Here is an 18321-nt window from a genome sequence, read left to right on the forward strand (position 1 = left end):
AAGCGGGTAGATCTGTCGATGAATAGAATGTGATATTGGATGGGCTGCTCAAGGCTTTGACCGTAACAATCCATTGTGAGTTGATGTTATCTTTAAAACATAGAGCAGTACAGTACAGCAACAGCCCCTTCAGCCCACACCAATGTGCCAAACCAATTAAATTAGCAATCAAATGGCCAACTAAACTAATCTCTTCTGCCGACACAATGTCCACATCAAAGTCCTTAATGTGTCTGCATCTACCACCACTCCAGGCAGCACATTCCAGGCACCCACCACTCTCAGAGGAGGGGGAAGAAACTTGCTTTTTACACCTCCTTTGAGATGACCTCTCTCACCTTAATTGCATCCCCTCTGGTATTAGATATTTCATCCCTGGGAAAAAGATATTGTCTGTCTACTCTATCCATGCCTATCATAATCTTGTAAACCTCTTTCAGATGTCCCCTCATCCTCCAGTGCTCCAGAGAAAACAACCCAAGTTTGTCCAGCCTCTCATTATAGTACACGTCCTCTAATCCAGGCAGCATCGTGGTAAATCTCTTCTGCACCCTTTGAAAAAGCCTCAATATCCTTCCTTTAATGAAGTGACTAGAAGTGTATGCAATACTCCAGATACGGCCTAACTAGAATTTTATATACACAAAAACACAACTGCAGATGTTGTGGATCAAAGAATACGTACACAACGCTGGAAGAACTCAACAGGCCAGGCAGCATCCGTGAGAAAAGAGTAGCCAACGTTTCGGGCCGAGACCCTTCATCAGGAATGGGGGGGGGGGGGTGGGGAGAGAGGGCTGAAGCCCAGTAATAGAGATATGGGAGGGGGTAGGGCGTAGAGGCACCAGGTGGCAAACCAATCAGAGGAAAGATAAAGGGGGGAGGGGGAGGGGATAAGCATGAAAGAACTGTAGAGATAAAGAAGCAGGAAGTTGAAAGGGGAGAGAGGCAGAGAGGGACCTGGGATAGGGGAAGGGGGAGGGAATTACCGGAAATTGGAGAATTCAATGTTCATACCACCAGGCTGGAGGCTACCCAGACGATAGATGAGGTGTTGCTCCTCCAACCTGAGTTTGGCCTCATCATGGCAGTAAAAGAGGCCATGTATGGACATATCTAGATGGGAATGGGAGGCAGAGTTGAAGTGGGTGGCAACCGGGAGGTCCTGTATATTGTGACGGACGGAGCGTAGGTGCTCGACGAAGCGGTCCCCCAATCTGCGTCGGGTCTCGCCGATGTAGAGGAGGCCGCACTGGGAGCACCGGATGCAATAGACGACTCCAGCAGACTTGCAGGTGAAGTGTTGCCTCACCTGGAAGGACTGTCTGGGGCCCGGAATGGTGGTAAGGGAGGAGGTGTGGGGACAGGTGTAGAATTTGCGCTTGCAGGGATAAGTGCCAGGTGGGAGTTCTGAGGGGAGGGATGTGTGGACCAGGTAGTCGTGGAGGGAACGATCCCTGCGAAAAGCTGAGAGGGGTAGGGAGGGAAAGATGTGCTTGGTGGCGGGGTCCTGTTGAAGTTGGCGGAAGTTGCGGAGGATAATGTTTTGGATCCGGAGGCTGGTGGGGTGGTGGGTGAGGACAAGGGGAACCCTGTCCCTGTTGTGGTGACGGGAGGATGGGTTAAGGGCTGAAGTGTGGGCGGGTGAGGGCATCTTTGATGACGCCAGAAGGTAAACCACAATCCTGAAAGAAAGAGGACATTTGAGAAGTCCTGGATCGGAAAGCCTCATCCTGGGAGCAGATGCGGCAGAGACGGAGGAACTGGGAATAGGGAATGGCATTTTTGCATTGGCCAGGGTGGGAAGAGGTATAGTCAAGATAGTTATGGGCGTCAGTGGGTTTGTAGAAGATGTCAGTGGATAGTCTGTCTCCAGAGATGGAGATGTATGAACATTGAATTCTCCTATTTCTGGTAATTCCCTCCTCCTCCCCCTTCCCCTATCACAGGTCCCTCTCTGCCTCTCTCCCCTTTCAACTTTCTGCTTTTTTATCTCTACAGTTCTTTCATGCTTATCCCCTCCCCCTCCCCCTTTATCTTTCCTCTGATTGGTTTTCCAGCTGGCGCCTCTAGGCCCTACCCCCTCCCCTATATCTATTACTGGGCTTCGGCCCTCTCTTCCCCCCCATTCCTGATGAAGGGTCTCGGCCCGAAACGTTGGCTACTTTTTTCTCATGGATGCTGCCTGGCCTGCTGAGTTCTTCCAGCGTTGTGTACGTAGAATTTTATATATCCTTCTCTTTTCATTTCAGATACCGGAAACTGGCACTGCGATGGCATCCTGACAAGAACCCAGACAATAAGGAATTTGCAGAGCAGAAGTTTAAGGAGATTGCGGAGGCTTATGAAGTGCTATCAGACCGTAAGTTGACACCCAGGGTTATTTCAGTGAAACCTACTGAATATTGAAAGGCCTAGGTAAAGTGGATGTGGATAGGATGTTTCCTATATTGGGTGAATCTAGGGCTAGAGGGCAAAGGCTCAGAATAGAAGGACATCCATTTAGAACAGGGATAAGGAGGGATTTCTTTAGCCAGAGGCTGATGAATCTGCGGAATTCATTGCCCCAGTTTTGGTATATTTAAAGCGGAGGTTGAAAGTTTCTTGATTGGTAAGTGTGTCAAAGGTTACAGGGAGAAGGCAGGAGAATGAGGTTGAGAGGGATAATAAACCAGGAATGGTGAAGTAAATTTGATGGATTAAATGGTCCAATTCTGCTCTTGTATCTTAAGGTCTTATTTACTTTTTATAGGCTGCAAGCAGTTTAATGAGTGGCTTATTGAAAGAAAATGGGAGGTATTTCAGAAGCATCTTGGGGAGTTGTGCACATCATTAGGCTATTTAGACCACTGAAGATGTCCTGGCTCTTTGCAGGGACCGTTGTGATAAGTACCCTATACCCTTAGAATTTATTGTACACTGAACTATTACATGAAAAATGGAGGGCTTTGTGGGAGGGAAGGGTGACATTGATCTTAGAATAAGTTTAAAGGGTGGCTCAACGTTGTTAGCTGAAGGGCCTGTACTGTGCTATATGGTTCTATGTTTATGTTCTATGAAAAAGTCAGCCAGGAATTCTCTTTGTGAACTTTACCAGCATTATGGTTAAGATAGCAGATAGTGTAACTTCATGCCTTGAAGCTATCATTATCCAGGAGAATTTCAATGCCGTTTGATCTTTAATTACCAGTGGTTACTGGAAGGGTTAGAAGGTTTGGGACTGAATATCTCCTACCTGGCATTCTTAAACAGGTTAACATCATCCTTGCCCCTCACTGATTCTTGTCAAGGCACCATAGAAAAGGTGCTATCCAAATGCATCACGGTTTGGTATGGTAGCTGCTGTGCCTGTGATGGCAAGGAAACTACAGAGAGTTACGGATACAAGATTCTGCAGATGTTGGAAAACCAGAGAAACACACACAAAGTGCTGAAGGAACTCAGTAGGTTAGGCAGCTTCTATGGAGAGTAATAAACAGATGATGTATCAGGCCAAACTGATGAAAAATCTCCGGCATTTTGAGAGAGTCGTGGACACAGTTCAGCCTCCCTCCATGGACTTTGTGTACACTTCTTGCTGTCTGAATAAAGCAACCAGCATATATCAAAGATCTCATTCTTCTTCCTTCTTCCATCAGGCAGTAAATAAAAAAGCCTGAAAGCATGTAACGCCAGGCTTAAGGACTGCCTCTGCCCCACTGTTATACGACTATTGAATGGTCCCCTAATATGATAAGATGAATTCTTGACCTTGCATCTAACTCATTATCTCCTGCACCTTATTTCTATCTGTACTGCACTCTTTAAATCTTACTGATATCTGTCCTTCAGGTAGATGACCAGAGCTACACACAATACTCCAAATTTGGCCTCACCAACGTCTAGTACAACTTCAACATTAAATCCCAACTCTGTACTCAGTACTCCGATATATGAAGGCAGTGTGCCAAAAGCTCTCTTTGCAACCCTATCTACCTATGATGTCCTTCAGTCCTTCTGAATTGAATTGAATTTATTTAAATCTTACACACATCCCACAATGTGTGGGAGTAAAAATCTTTGAGTTATGACTACATTGCAATGTACAGACATGTGAATTTATAAGTCTAATGGCATGTAGAAAGAAGTTGTCCCATAGCCTGTTGGTCCTGGCTTTAATGCTGCGATACCATTTGCCAGACGGAAGCAGCTGAAACAATTCATGGTTGGCGTGACTGGTGTCCCTGATGATCTTCCAGGCCTTCTGCTGCTATAGATATCCTCAATGGAGGGAAGTTCACATCCACAGATGTGCTGAGCTGTCTGTACCACTCTCTGCAGTGCCCAGCAATCAAGGTTGATGCAGTTCCCGCACCAGGCAGTGATGGTCAGTCAGGATGCTCTCAATGGTGCCCCTATAGAAGGTCCTGAGGATTTGGGGACTCATGCCAAACTTCTTCAGTCACCTGAAGTGGAAAAGATGCAGTTGCGTTTTATTTAGTGATTATTTGAAGCAAGAAGTATGATTGGGCTGGAAAGATCTTCTTTTGTAATGGGAACGCATTCACACACCATGTCACCATTTTCTAGGACCAGAAGGCACAGCCTCAGAATAAAAGTTCTCCTTTTAGAACCTCCTTGATGGCAGCAGCGAGAAGAAAGCATGGCCTTGATGGTGGGGATGCTTGCTGGTTGCTGCTTTGTTGTGGCAGTGTTGTAGAGTCATTGGGTGTACTTAAAGCAGAGATGGATAGGTTCTTGATTGGTAAGGGTGTCAAAGGATATGAGGAGAATAGGGTTGAGAAGTATAATAAATCAGACATGATGGACTGGCAGAGCTGACCCGATGGCCTAATTCTGTTCTTATGTCTTATGGGCTTGAGTTCTTATGGTCTTGGTATGCAGGTCTATTTGATTCACATTGCCAGGAGAGTGGATTGAATATGAAACTCTTTCTCACGGGGAAAACATCTTAAAGAATGAAATTGTGGTGGGGTGGAGATGACTCTGTTGAATGGGCTATTTTCATGTCCTAAGTTATGTCCCAATTTCGTGCTGCTTAATTAAATTTGATTGTTTTCTTTAGGAAGTAAACGAGAAGCTTACGATAAATATGGAAAAGAAGGATTAGTTGGTGGAGGTAAGCATAAAGTGACTAGAACTTACAGTTGAACAGTACAGACCAGGATCCCACCATCTCTAACCTGATTAGTATTCTACACTCGATTAATGCCACCTGTCTCCACCTGGTCTATATCCCTCCATTCCCTGTCTATTCATGTGTCTTCTTAAATGCCTCTTAACCAAAGTGCTTCTACGACTTCTGGCAGTGCATTCAAGGCATCTACCAGTCTCTTTAAAAAAAAAACACAACAACTTGCCTCACAAATCCTTAAATGTTCCCCCTCTCACCTTAAATCTGTTTTTTTCCCCTTAGTTTTTGTACTTTCTTCCTGATAGGAGGGGGGAAGAAAAGAGAATGATTGGAATGGGAGGGGTCCTTGTTAATGTCAGCTGCCTTGCTACATGTAGTGATATTTATAAACTGTGACTTGCATTTCATTTTGAAAGTATCATTTATAATTGTCATCTTTTCATTTTCAGTAGGTGGCAGAGGTCCCAGCGCGGGAACAGAGTTTCCTGATTTTATCTTCTCATTCCGTAGTCCAGATGAAGTGTTTAGAGAGTTCTTTGGTGGCCGTGATCCTTTTGCAGAGTTATTTGGTGAGTGTGCTCTGGCTTTGTTTCTCACTCACACTGCCCTCTGAGTGACAAAGTTCCCCCTCAGGTTTCCCTTAAATATGTCACTTTTCACCCTTAACCTATGACCTCTAGTTCTGGTTGTTATGTTTTGTAACTCCAAAACGTTTGCAAGAAAAAGACAAGTATTAAAAAGGCACTCCATGTATTGAAAACTGCAATTTTAAATAAAAAGGAAATGTCCTACTTTGACTCCTTTCAAATGACTGTTGAGGACTTCAGTCAGGATTGTTTGTAGAGAACTCTGTCCAATTATCAACTTCCAGATAAGATGGATGTTACTGAACATGTGTGACATCTTGTGGTAGTCAAAAAGATCAGAAATCTGTCTATAAACTTCACTAAGAAAACCTGTTCAGGGTAAACTGTGTTAAATTATCGCCACAAACAGTGAAGGGGCAAGTGATGGCGAGGCAAGTTCCTGGGATGTTGCAGAATTGTTGGAGATGGAGTTCCAGTGCTTGTACAGTTGTCCCAGGTGTGAGGTTGGATGGTTCTGGGTGCCAAAGGAGAATATGGGGCCCGGGCAGAGAAGTTCAGATGCTTATCCAACTGGCTGAGATGTGAGGTTGAATCACTCTGGGCGCTGAGCTGGTCTGAAGAGCTTGAGCTTGGCTTCAGGATGGGCGATGGAGTCTGAACCCAGAGCAAGTTACTGGACGGTGAAATCTAGGCCCGGAGCAAGTTGCTGGGTGGTGAAATCTGGGTCCTGAGCGAATTGCTGGATGGTCTGGTCTAGCCCTGGAGCGTTTTGCTGCAGCTGTGCCCCAAGTGTGAGGGCTGATACAATGTTCAGACAATTTAAAAGCCAGCCCAGAATGGAGGTGAGAGCTAATTTTGCTGCTTCTTCGTGGTCTTCACTCCTCTCTCCAGGGTGCAAAGCCTTTTGCTGCTCTGTCATTGGTTCAATTCAAACGCCGGCCCAGATAGATTGCAAAGACGGTGCTGGTCAAGATGAAAGCCGATTTCCTTCACTCTAGGTCTCAAAACCTTCTTTTTCATTTGGATCCTCAATTTCCTCACTTGCAGACCTCAGTCAGTTCAGATTGGCAACCTCCACAATCATTCTCAGCACATTTGCACCACAAGGCTGTGTGCTTACCCCCTGCTCTACTCACTTTATATCCGTGATTGTGAGGCTAAGCACAGCTCCAATGTCATATTCAAGTTTGCTGACGTTGGCTGTATTAATAAGGGTAGTGACAAATGGGTATATAGGAGGGAGATTGAAAATCTGATTGAGTGGTGCCACAACAACTTCTCACTCAATATCAGCAAGAGCAAGGAGATGATTATTGAGTTCAACAGGAGAAAAGTGGAGGTCCATGAGCCAGTCCTCATCGGAGGATCAAAAGTTGAGAGGGTCAGCAACTTTAAATTCCTTGGCATTATCATTTCAGAGGATCTGCCCTGTGTCCAGCACATAGTCTTTTCATTGATTTGATTGTGATTTTTATATTTACTGTGATTGCCTGCAAAGGAGTCTGAGGGTTGTATATGGTGACATATATGAAGTTTGATGTAGTCTCTGTGTGTGTTTGTGTCTGTCTGTCTGTCTCTCTCTCTCTCACACACACACACACACACACACACACACACACACACACACACACACACACACACACACACACACACACACACACACACACACACACACACACAGTCTTGCTCATTATTTATGTTGATGGGTGCCATCTTATTTGAAAGATATTTCACTCACAGTGATAATAGACCATAAGATAATGTAGCAGAATGAGACCATTCTGCCATTTGATCGTGGCTGATTTTTTTTCCTCTCAACCTCATTCTCACTGTAACCTTTGACGCCCTGACTAATCAAGGATCTGTCAACTTCTGCTTTAAATATCGCCAATGGCTTGGCCTCCAGAGTGATCTATGGCAATGAATTCCACAGATTTATCACCCTCTCATTGCTGTTCTAAAGGAACCTCCTTGTATTCTGAGGCTGTCCCCCTGATTCTAGACTCACCCACTATTGGAAACATCCTTTCCAGATCCACTCTATCTAGACTAGTGGTCACCAACCGGTCGATCGTGATCGGCTGACCGATCTTTGAGACTTCCCCAGTAGATCCTGAAAAAATTGAAAAATAAATACGGGTAGTCCCCGAGTTACGAACGTCCGACTTACGGACAACTCATACTTACGAACCGAGGGAGGAGAACGCTGTCTGCCATTTTCAGTCAGATTGTGACGCCGTCCACCATTTTAACTCGTTGCTGTTGACACTGTGTTGAGTGTGTGACTTCGTATTTGGCTTAAATTTTTCTTAGCAAGATTCACCCTGACCCCGCCCCCCTCCCCCCCATTCCGGTTGGCTGGTGGCGCAGTGAGATCAGCGCCGGGCTCAAGAACGAGTTTGATCCAGTGAGTGACAGACGGCTCCCGTGCCGGGTTGATGTCGATCCAATGACTCCCGTACCATCCATGCCGGGTTGATGTCGAGCGCGCAACTCAACCTCGTAAATAAAACACTGCCACCTCCAGTTTAAATTCCCACGCGGAATATTGTGGAGGATCAAATACCCAAACCCAGCACAGCCCCCACTTGTCCCATTTAACCTGTCTCAGTGCGGTGGAGTTTAGGACCCGGGGAATTCAGTGAGATGATCCTTAGGACCCGGCGGACCTCGGGACCCGCCACCTGCAGTATTTCTGTTCCGTTGATGGGAAGTGATCGCGATTGAAAATAAAGTGGAAATAATAAAGCGTTTGGAAAGAGTTGAAACGCCATCGGTCATTGGAAAAGCGTTAGTCAATGATCGGAACAATTTTAAAGGATAAAGTGAGAATAATGGAGCATGTGAAAGGCTCTGCCCCGATGAAAGCTACAATTATTACTAAGCAATGCAGTGGTTTAATTAATGGAATACATACATTTCTTAAGTGTTTCATATGCATAGAAAGGTAAAATATATACTAAGATGAACGGTTGACTAACTGACGCTAAATAATACCGGATATACTTGTTCCGACTTAACGTACTAATCCGACTTAAAGATGGACTCGGAAACGGAACTCATATGTAACCTGGGGACTGCCTGTACACAAATACTGCTGAGAGATTGTTTCCGGGTTGCAGGGTTTTAGTTCTGTTCTTTCTGCCCAGTGCGCATGTATGTAGTTCCCCGCCACGCACTGCACAGTGTACTTCAGTGGTCCCCATCCACCGGGCCGCGAGGAAATGATATGATTTGGCGATATGAAATGAACTGAGTTGGCTGCACCTTTCCTCATTCCCTGTCACGCCCACTGTTGAACTTGAATGCACGCGAGATCATCAGTTGCCTAACCGCAGTGATACCCTCACCCCAAGGATCACTGGTTGGCCTCGGGTAACTGGCTGCCTCGCACAGCTGGTGGGAAGTGCTGTTGCTACCGACCTGGAATGTGGACAGATTGGCGCCACCTCTAAACCTGTTCACCACACCAAATGTTCGTGAGGAACCCGGTGCTAAAATACTCGCAGACGACCTAATTTGGGCTCAGGGTTTCGTAAGTAGCAAAGCAGCTACCTCGCTGCAATGTACTGAAAGTCATCCCTCAAGCCAAACTTTTGTTGGCCGATAGATCCTACAAGGGGGGCGGGCATGCGCTGTGCCGCACTCCTCACTCAGTCGGTTGCTCTCCGGACTGCGACCGCCGTGACCCCGGTACGGGGACCTCCGGCCTTGACCTCGTTCTCTCACCCCACCCACAACCAGCCGCACCTGACCAAGGCGTCTGGCGCTGGGCGGGCGGGAGGCTGGAGTTTGGGCCTGGAGGCTGTCTAATGAGGCAATGAAGCTCTCAAAACTGCTTCGGTACCCTAATTCCAAGCACCCTGCACTTAAAGACAAGCCTGTTGAGTTTTCTCAACGGAAAAAAACGTGAGCAAGTGGGACAGAAGCTAAGTGCTGAGAGCCACAAAAACTTAATTGTGGAATAGACTGGACATAAAGAACCTGCTTCAAGTATCGCTGTATTCCGATCGTGTTTAACACCCCCCCTCCCCCCCGCCGTTGGCCAGTCCACAAGAATATTGTCAATATTAAACCAGTCCGCGGTGCAAAAAAGGGTGGTGACTCCTGGTGTACATACATTATTTCTTCTGGGTTGTGGGGTTTTACTTCCAGTCTTTTCTGCCCGGTGTGCATGCGTGTAACTAATCGATTTAGTAGGTCGATCTTGCCTTTCACTAAGGCCGAGGTAGGGGATCTTAGGCTTAAAAAGGTTGGTGACCACTAATCTAGACCTTTCAGTATTTGATAGGCTCAATGAGATTTCTCCTTGAGAAACAAAGTATTTCCATTAATAGAAGCATCAATAGAAAGATCTCTGGATTGAGTTTCTCGAGCAGATAGATTTTCTTTTAACTTTTTTGTTTTATTCTTTTGATAGATGACTTTGGCCCATTTTCTGATATGGCTGGGATTAACCGATCCCGACATGCACCTGAATCATTATTTTCATTCCCGTTTCCCACTGGATCAGGTATGTTGAAAACTGGGTCACTGTGTGGTTGAAGGAAGTTCTGTGCTGTGCATGTTAAGAGGAGGTGGCATTGTGATGCACCAGTTAAAAATGAAAGATTAACTTTATTTTCTCATGTTTCAATGTTCCGATGTACAAGCTGTGAAATGCATCGTTTGCATCAATGACCAACAGAGTGGACTATGTGCTGGGGGAAGCCTACAAGTGTCTGTTCCTAAGACAATATGACATAACCATTCAGCCCATCATGTCTGCTGTGCTATTCTTTCCTCATAATTTTTGACACCCTTGCTAATCAAGAATCCATCAACCTCCACTGTAAATATATCCATTAACTTGGCCTCCTGTTATGTGGAAGCAGATTCGCGGATACGGTAAATGGGATAGAAGGTATGATTGCGAGTAAGCATGTTAACTATTTATTTACAAGTGAACAGTGAAGCACTCGACCAAGCATCTCAGTCAATCAAGTACTTATCTAAGCTCCCTAAGCTATAAAACTACAACACAAAACAGTCAACATAAGAGTAGGCCATCCTGCCTATCGAGCCTGCTCCGTCATTCAGTAAGATCATGGCTGATCTTTCTGTAACTCAGCTTCATCTACCTGCCTTTTCCCCATAACCCTTAATTCCCTTACTATGTAAAAACCTATCTAACTGTATCTTAAGTATATTTAGTGAGGAAGCCTCAACTGCTTCCCTGGGCAGAGAATTCCACAGATTCACCACCTCTGGGAAAAACAGTTTCTCCTCATCTCCGTCCTCTGAATCTTGAGGCAATGTCCCCAAGTTCTAGTCTCACCTACCAATGGAAACAACTTTCCTACTTCTACCTTATCAATCCCTTTCAAAATTTTGTATCTGTCTATAAGATTCCCTCTCATTCTTCTGAATTCCAGAGAGTATAATCCCAGACGACTCAATCTCGCCCCATAGATTAACCCCTTCATCACTGAAATCAACCTGGTGAACCTCCTCTGCACTGCCTCCAAAGCCAGTATATCTTTCCTCAAGTAAGGAGACCAGAAACGCACACAGTACTCCAGGTGCGGTCTCACCAGTACCCTGTATAGTTGCAGCATGACCTCCCTGCTCTTGAATTCAACCCCTCTCGCAATGAAGGCCAACATTCCATTTGCCTTCTTAATAACCTGTTGCCAACTTTTTGCAATTCATGCACAAGCACTCCCAAGTCCCTCTGTACAACAGCATTTTTCACCATTTAAATAATAATCTACTCTTCTATTATTCCTTCCAAAGTAGATGATCTTGCAATTACCAACATTGTACTCCATCTGCCAGACCTTGGCCCACTCACTTAACCTATCTATATCCCTCTGCAGACTCTCCACATCCTCTGTACAATTTGCTCTTCCACTCAGTCCCCTCTTCCAAATTATCAGTGTAAATGGTAAACAGCTGCGGGCCCAGCACTGACCCCTGTGGTACCCTACTCACCACAGACTGCCAACCAGAGAAACACCCATTTATACCAACTCTCTGCCTTCTATTGGTTAACCAATGCACTATCCGTGCCAATACACTTCCTCCAACTCCATGCATCCATATCTTATTTATAAGTCTCTTGTGCGGCACATTATCAAACACCTTCTGGAAATCCAAGTATACGACATCCATCTGTTCCCCTCTATCCCCTGCACTCATTATGTCCTCAAAGAACTCCAGTACATTTGTCAAACAGGACCTGCACTTTCTGAATCCATGCTGCGTCTGTCTAATGGAACCACTCCTTTCTAAATGTTTTGTTATTTCTTCCTTAATGACAGCTTCAAGCATTTTCCCAACTACAGATGTTAAGCTAACTGGCGTATAGTTGCCCGTCTTTTGCCTACATCCTTTTTAAAAAAAGTGACATGATATTTGCTTTCTTCCAATCTGCTGGGACCTGCCCAGAGTCTAGAGAATTTTGGTAAATGATTACCAATACGTCCACTATAACCTCAGCCAATTCCCTCAGCACCCTGGGATGCATCCCATCAGGACCAGAAGACTTATCTACCTTCAAGCCCTCTAGTTTTCTCATCAATTTCTCTTTAGTGACAGTGATTTTATCAAGGTCCTCACCTCCCATTTTGTCCATAACATCATTCTTTGGCATATTAGATGTGTCCTCCACAATGAAGACCAACACAAAATAGTTGTTCAATGCCTCAGCCAGTTTTTAATCACCCAATATCAATTTTCCCTTCTCGTCTTCCAAGGGACCTACGTTCAGTGGCATATCTAAGGTATGGCACATGCCCTGGGTGCCACTTGAAGCGGGGGGGGAGGGTGCTCCACTGAGCAGTTTCTATTAAAGTCAGACAAGCCATCCTCGGATAGTGAAAAAAGAATTTTCTTCAGATGTATGATCTGTCTTTGATTATCATGGGGGAGAAGCACTAGGATGGCCTTATTTCAGAGCATTCTGTAAGACCATGAAACGTTTCCTCACGAAGAAGAAGGAAAGTTGGAGGTGGAGGAAGCCAAGAAGTCGAGCAAGTTCTTCATGCCCTCCTTTGAAAAGCCCGGAACAAGTAGTTGGACACGTTCCATGGAGTTGCCTGCACCTGCTACAGGTTTGTTAGAATCCGAAGGAGGATCTAGTACAAATGCGTCACTAGCCGAGGAGGAAGTCAAGTCAGATAAATCCAAGTGTGACGAGATTAAGAGAGAGGCTGCCACAGAGAACGTGGACATGACAGGAGGGGAAGATGATGGTGGTGGTGATGTTGAGTGTATTGACAAGATTTTACCTGACAAAATTGAACCTGTCGACACTGAACCTAATGAACTGGATGGTGTCAAAGAGCCTCGAACTGTCATACCACAAGTGATTGGACAGCATGACATTGGACTTCTGAAGTTCGTCAAGGATACTGGAAAAGCAATTCTGCCTGATGCATTGAGAACAGAAATAATAAAGCTGGGTTCGAAGTATTTCCAGAACAGTGAGGGGCCTTTCCTACCAACAAATAACCGCTCAGTGAACAAAACTTGGTTCAAGAGGAAATTAGGAAATGGTCGTGGTGAGGAAATGACTTGATCATGGCTGGTCTATTCCCCTTCTAAAAAGTCTGCATTTTGTATCTGTTGTCTTCTCTATTCCCGGTCAGACCATCAATCCTCATTGGAGCAGGAAAGTAGATTCAACCAGTGGAAAGCACCTGTAAGGATTAGTGTTCATGAAAATGCCAAAAATCATCGGGAATGCTTCATTCGGTGGAAAGAAATGGAAAGAAATTTAGCTGGAAACAGAGGAGTTATTGATGCGGTATTTCAGTCATAGATTGAGAAGGAAAAGCAGAAGTGGCGTGATATCTTGATGAGAATCCTACACTGCATAAATTTCCTTGTGACTCAGAACCTGGCTTTGCGAGGACACAGGGAGTCACTTCAGCTAGGTGATGACTCCAATGTGGGAAATTTCCTTGGCTTACTGAAACTACTGGCCATCTTCGACCCTGTCATAAAAGAACACCTCACTCATTTGGAAAGTCATCCTGGATCCACGTCTTATCTTTCACCGGGTGTCCTGAACGAATTCATCCACATGATGGCATCCACTGTTTGCCAGAGTTTACTGAGAAGCATTTGTAAAGCCAAGTGCTATGGTCTCATGTTCGACTTGTCTCCTGATCAGGCACACCGTGAGCAGATGTCAAGTGAGGTATGTGGAAGGTGATTTTGAGGGGAAAACAGTCCATGTAAGAGCGTCCTCCCTTGGTTTTATCCAGATAAACCAGAAAGATGCTGAGAACTAGCTTGAAGACATCTTGAAACAGCTAGAGAAAGATGAAATGGAGCTACAAGATTGTTGTTTACAGTGCTATGACAACGCTGCTGTGCTGGCTGGACACAGAAGTGGTGTTCATCAAAGAATAAGTGAGAAAAACAACCTGGCAGTGTTTGTGAATTGCGACAATCACTCTCTCAACTTGGTGGGTGTGCATGCAGCAAGCAGGATACAATGATGGTCATGTTTTTTGGAACCATCGAAGCTCTCTACGTGTTTTTCTCTCGTTCAACACAGCGCTGGGAAAAACTCAAAAACGCTGTGTCTGTGGTTGTTAAGTCGGAGTCTGAAACCAGATGGAGTGCATGGACAGAAGCCGTGAAGCCAGTCAACAAGTACCTTGAGCAGATACTTCAAGTTCTCCAGGACATGATAGACAATGAAAATGAAACCAGTGAAACAAGAAGTGACAGCTGTACAACCGCATGTTGAGTTACGATTTTCTGATTTTGCTAGGATTTTGGAACAAAGTACTCATTCGCATTGACCATATTCAAAAGTGGCTGCAGGATCCTAGCATGAACTTCCACAATGCTACCCTGGGTTTGAAAGCCCTCTGAGATATTTTTATGATGAAAGAGAAGTGTTGGTCAGTGAGTCACTTGAAGAAGGAGTCAGTCTCTGTCAAGAATGGAATATTGGAAGTTAAAAGATGTCAGAGACAAAAGAAACAAATGGCTGATGAGAACTCGAGAGACGCTGGGTTAACAGCTAAGGGGGAAATGGAAAGAATCATGAAGGGAACACTCGATTGTCTTCACAGAGAAATGGACGTAAGGTTCCCTCATTTGCACGACACCGACGCCAAGTTTGGGTTCCTTCTCGATGTCGATTGACTGTGTTATGGCACCGACAGTAATAACCTAAAGAAGAAGTGCGAAAATTTGGCTGAATTGTACAGCTCTGATGTTGATGGACAGCAGCTATATGAAGACATTTTGGATTACAGAATGCTGCTATCAAGGCGGGTCAACATGAAAATATCAAGACCTGAAGAGCTTCTTAAATTTATTGTTCAGTATGGAGATGAGAGCGTCTTCCCCAATCTTCACATTGCTATTGAGATAATGCTAACCATCGCAGTTTCCATCGCCAGCTATGAGAGATCATTCAGCAAGTTAAAACTAATACTTTCGTATTTGAGAGCCTCCGTGGATCAAGGCAGACTGTGATCTTGCTCTGCTGAGTGTAGCAAGAGAGGAAACTGAAAAAAGCTGACTTTGATCATATCATAGACCAATTTGCATCAGTGAAGGCAAGGAAGGTGCAGTTATAATTTTCATATAGTGCCATAATTTGTTAATTAAAAGATTAAGGAGTTTGACTTGTATTTTTGAGCTGATATTATGTTAGTTATCTAAAAGATGGGTGTCAGATTTTGGACCGGGCACAATTTCAGTGCTTGCCATAGGTGCTATTTTCTGTAGATACACCCCTGCTTACGTTGACTTTAGCCATCCTCTTCCGCTTTATATATTTATAAAAACTTTTGCTATCTGTTTTTATATTTTGTGCTAATTTACTGTCATACTCTATCTTCCCTTCCCTTATTTCTTGTTTAGTTGTTCTTTGTTGCTTTTTAAAGTTTTCCCAATCCTCCAGTCTCCCACTACTCTTTGCGACTTTGTACACATGAGCTTTTAATTTGATACTATCTTTTATTTCCTTAGTTATCCAAGGCTGGATATCCCCACACTTACTGTCCGTACTTTTGACCAGAATATACTTTTGCTGAGCACTGTGAAAAATCCCTTTGAAAGTATTCCACTGTCCTACCAAATAGCCTGTGCTCCCAATCCACATTAGCCAACTCCTCCCTTATCCTGTTGTAGTCTCCCTTGTTCAAGCATAATACACTAGTTCTAGATCTAACTATTTCATCCTCCATCTGTATGTGAAATTCAATTATACTGTGATCACTCTTTCCAAGAGGATCCCTGACTGTAAGATCATTAATCTTACCTGTCTCATTGAACAGGGCTAGATCTAAGATAGTATTTTCCCTTGTAAGTTCACTAACGTGCTGCTCAGGAAAGCCACCACAGATGCATTCTGTGACGTCCTCCTCAAGACTACCTTGACTAACCTGATTCACCCAATCTATGTGGAAGTTAAAATCCCCCATGACAACTGCCATTCCGTTCTTACAAGCCTCAGTTATTTCTTGGTTAATCACCTCTGCCACTGCAATATTTTTATTAAGTAGCCTAATAACACTTCCAACTCAAACGGGTAGTTTAAGTCCCCCCCAAGTTACACAACTACAACACTGAACATTCAATAAACAGTACTTACCTAAGTGTGCACATGGGCCCTCTTTTCTGCAGCACACTTTCCTTATGATCCTTCAGTCCTGATCATGACCCAGTCTGAAGGAGCGAGCCCCTAGCAGAAAGAGAGTGAGGCTCACAGTTGCACTATTCTTATAACCCTGGGGTGCCTGGACCAGAAGCCAGTGCTGTAGGGCAAAAGCCAGCCAATGGACAAGACCTGCCGCATCTTTCGGACAGGCTAATCAGCAACTGGACTGATGGAAGTGGTTTTCAACTGGCAGGTAAGCTATCCCTTCAGGCTACATCTCCACAGCCATCTGTGGCAATGAATTCCACGGATTCATCACCATCTGGTTTAAGAAATTCCTCCTCATCACTTGTTTTAAAGGGACATCCCTCTATTCTGAGGCTGAGCCCTCTGGTCTGAGACTCCCCCACTATAGAAAAGATCCTCTCCACATCCACTCTACAGTATCTAGGCTTTTCAATATTCGAGAGATTTCAATGAGTCCCCCCATTCTTCTAAACTTCAGAGAGTACAGGCCCAGAACCATCAAACGCTCCCTCATACATTAACCCTTTCCTTCCCAGGATCACTCGTGAACCTTCTCTGGGCCTTCTCCAATGCCACCAACATCGCATGCCCACAACTCAAACCCTAACCCATATGTCTTTGGAACGTGTATGGAAACCAGAGTATCCAGAGGAAACCCACACAATCACGGGGTTAACTAACCTGTTGGTTGAAACTCCTTACAGAAAGTGGAGAAAATTGAGCACTGATCTTTTGATCACTGGCACTGCAAAGCAGAACGCTAACTGCTACGCTACCATGCTGCTCCTTTACCTCATCTTTTGTAAATCTGCCTGAATGTCTCTCAGTGTGACCCAGCATAAAATTCTAGGACTTTAGAACCATTGGATGCAGGAGCTGAATTAGGCCATTCGGCCCATTGAGTCTGCTTCACCATTCCATCATTGCTGATTTCTTTTCCCCAATCCCATTTTTCCGCCTCCCTCTGCTACCGTGCTGCCCAAATTTAGTGCTGCTTCCTTGTTTTTCCGGTGACCTTGGTTTGACTGTGGCCTCAGGTGTGTCTGTGTGGAGTTTGGATCGTTTCTCCTGTGTGCTCTGATTTCCTAACAACATCCCAACAATGTGCTAATGTGTAGCTGGCCAATGTAAAGAAAACCTTCAGTGTAAGTAATTGGTAAAAGAAACAATAACCGATGGTCATTCAAAGTCAAATTCAAATTTATTATCAAAGTATGTGTATAGAACATAGACACTACAGCACAGTACAGGCCTTTCGGCCCACAATACTGTGCTGACCTTTTAGCCTACTCCAATTTAGACAATAAGACATGGGAGCAGCACTAGGTCATTCAGCCCATCGAGTCTGCACTGCCATTCCATTTTGGCTGATTTATTATTCCCCTCAACCCCATTCTCCTATCCTCTCCCAGTAATCTTTGACACCCCTACTACTTAAGAACCTGTCAGCCTCCACTTTAAATATACTCAGTGACTTGCCCTTCACTATCATACAGTACTTTGAGATTCATTTTCTTTGAGACATTTACAGGAAAATAAAGAATTACAGTAGAATTTATGAATAACTATGCATAAGCAAAGACTGACAAACAACCAGTGACCATGTGGGTTTTCTCCAGATGTTCTGGTTTCTTCCCACATTCCAAAGACGTACGGTTAGAGTTAGTAACTTGTGTATTTTGGTATCAGAAGCATGGCAATACTTGTGGGCTGCCCCATCAGAATGTGTTGGTCATTGATGAAATTGACACATTTCACTGGATGTGTTGATATACATTTGACAAATAAAGCTAATCTTTTTTAGAAAAGCATTGGAGTCTTGAGGGGAGACCTGATCGAAGTTTATAGAATTATGAGAGACATCAATGATGTAGTAAGCTGAACTCTTTATCTCAGAGTGGGAATGTCAAATTCAAGATTCAGGATTGTTTAATGTCATTTCTTGTACGCAAGTGTAAAGG

The 18321-nt window shown here is 44.4% G+C and overlaps 1 protein-coding gene across 3 annotated transcripts in view; it reads left to right on the forward strand.

The window, feature by feature from the left end:
- Positions 1-18321, forward strand: part of dnajb2 (DnaJ heat shock protein family (Hsp40) member B2) — a 74806-nt gene that overhangs the window by 23744 nt on the left and 32741 nt on the right. For all 3 annotated transcript variants that reach the window (XM_073046224.1, XM_073046225.1, XM_073046226.1), the window contains exons 3-6: positions 2253-2362; positions 5066-5119; positions 5584-5703; positions 10142-10234. In XM_073046224.1, coding sequence (XP_072902325.1) covers positions 2253-2362; positions 5066-5119; positions 5584-5703; positions 10142-10234 — 377 coding nt within the window. The remainder of the gene's footprint in view (positions 1-2252; positions 2363-5065; positions 5120-5583; positions 5704-10141; positions 10235-18321) is intronic.

This window comes from Hemitrygon akajei, chromosome 5, assembly GCF_048418815.1.
Source record: "Hemitrygon akajei chromosome 5, sHemAka1.3, whole genome shotgun sequence".
In the NCBI taxonomy this organism is placed as follows: Eukaryota; Metazoa; Chordata; class Chondrichthyes; order Myliobatiformes; family Dasyatidae; genus Hemitrygon; species Hemitrygon akajei.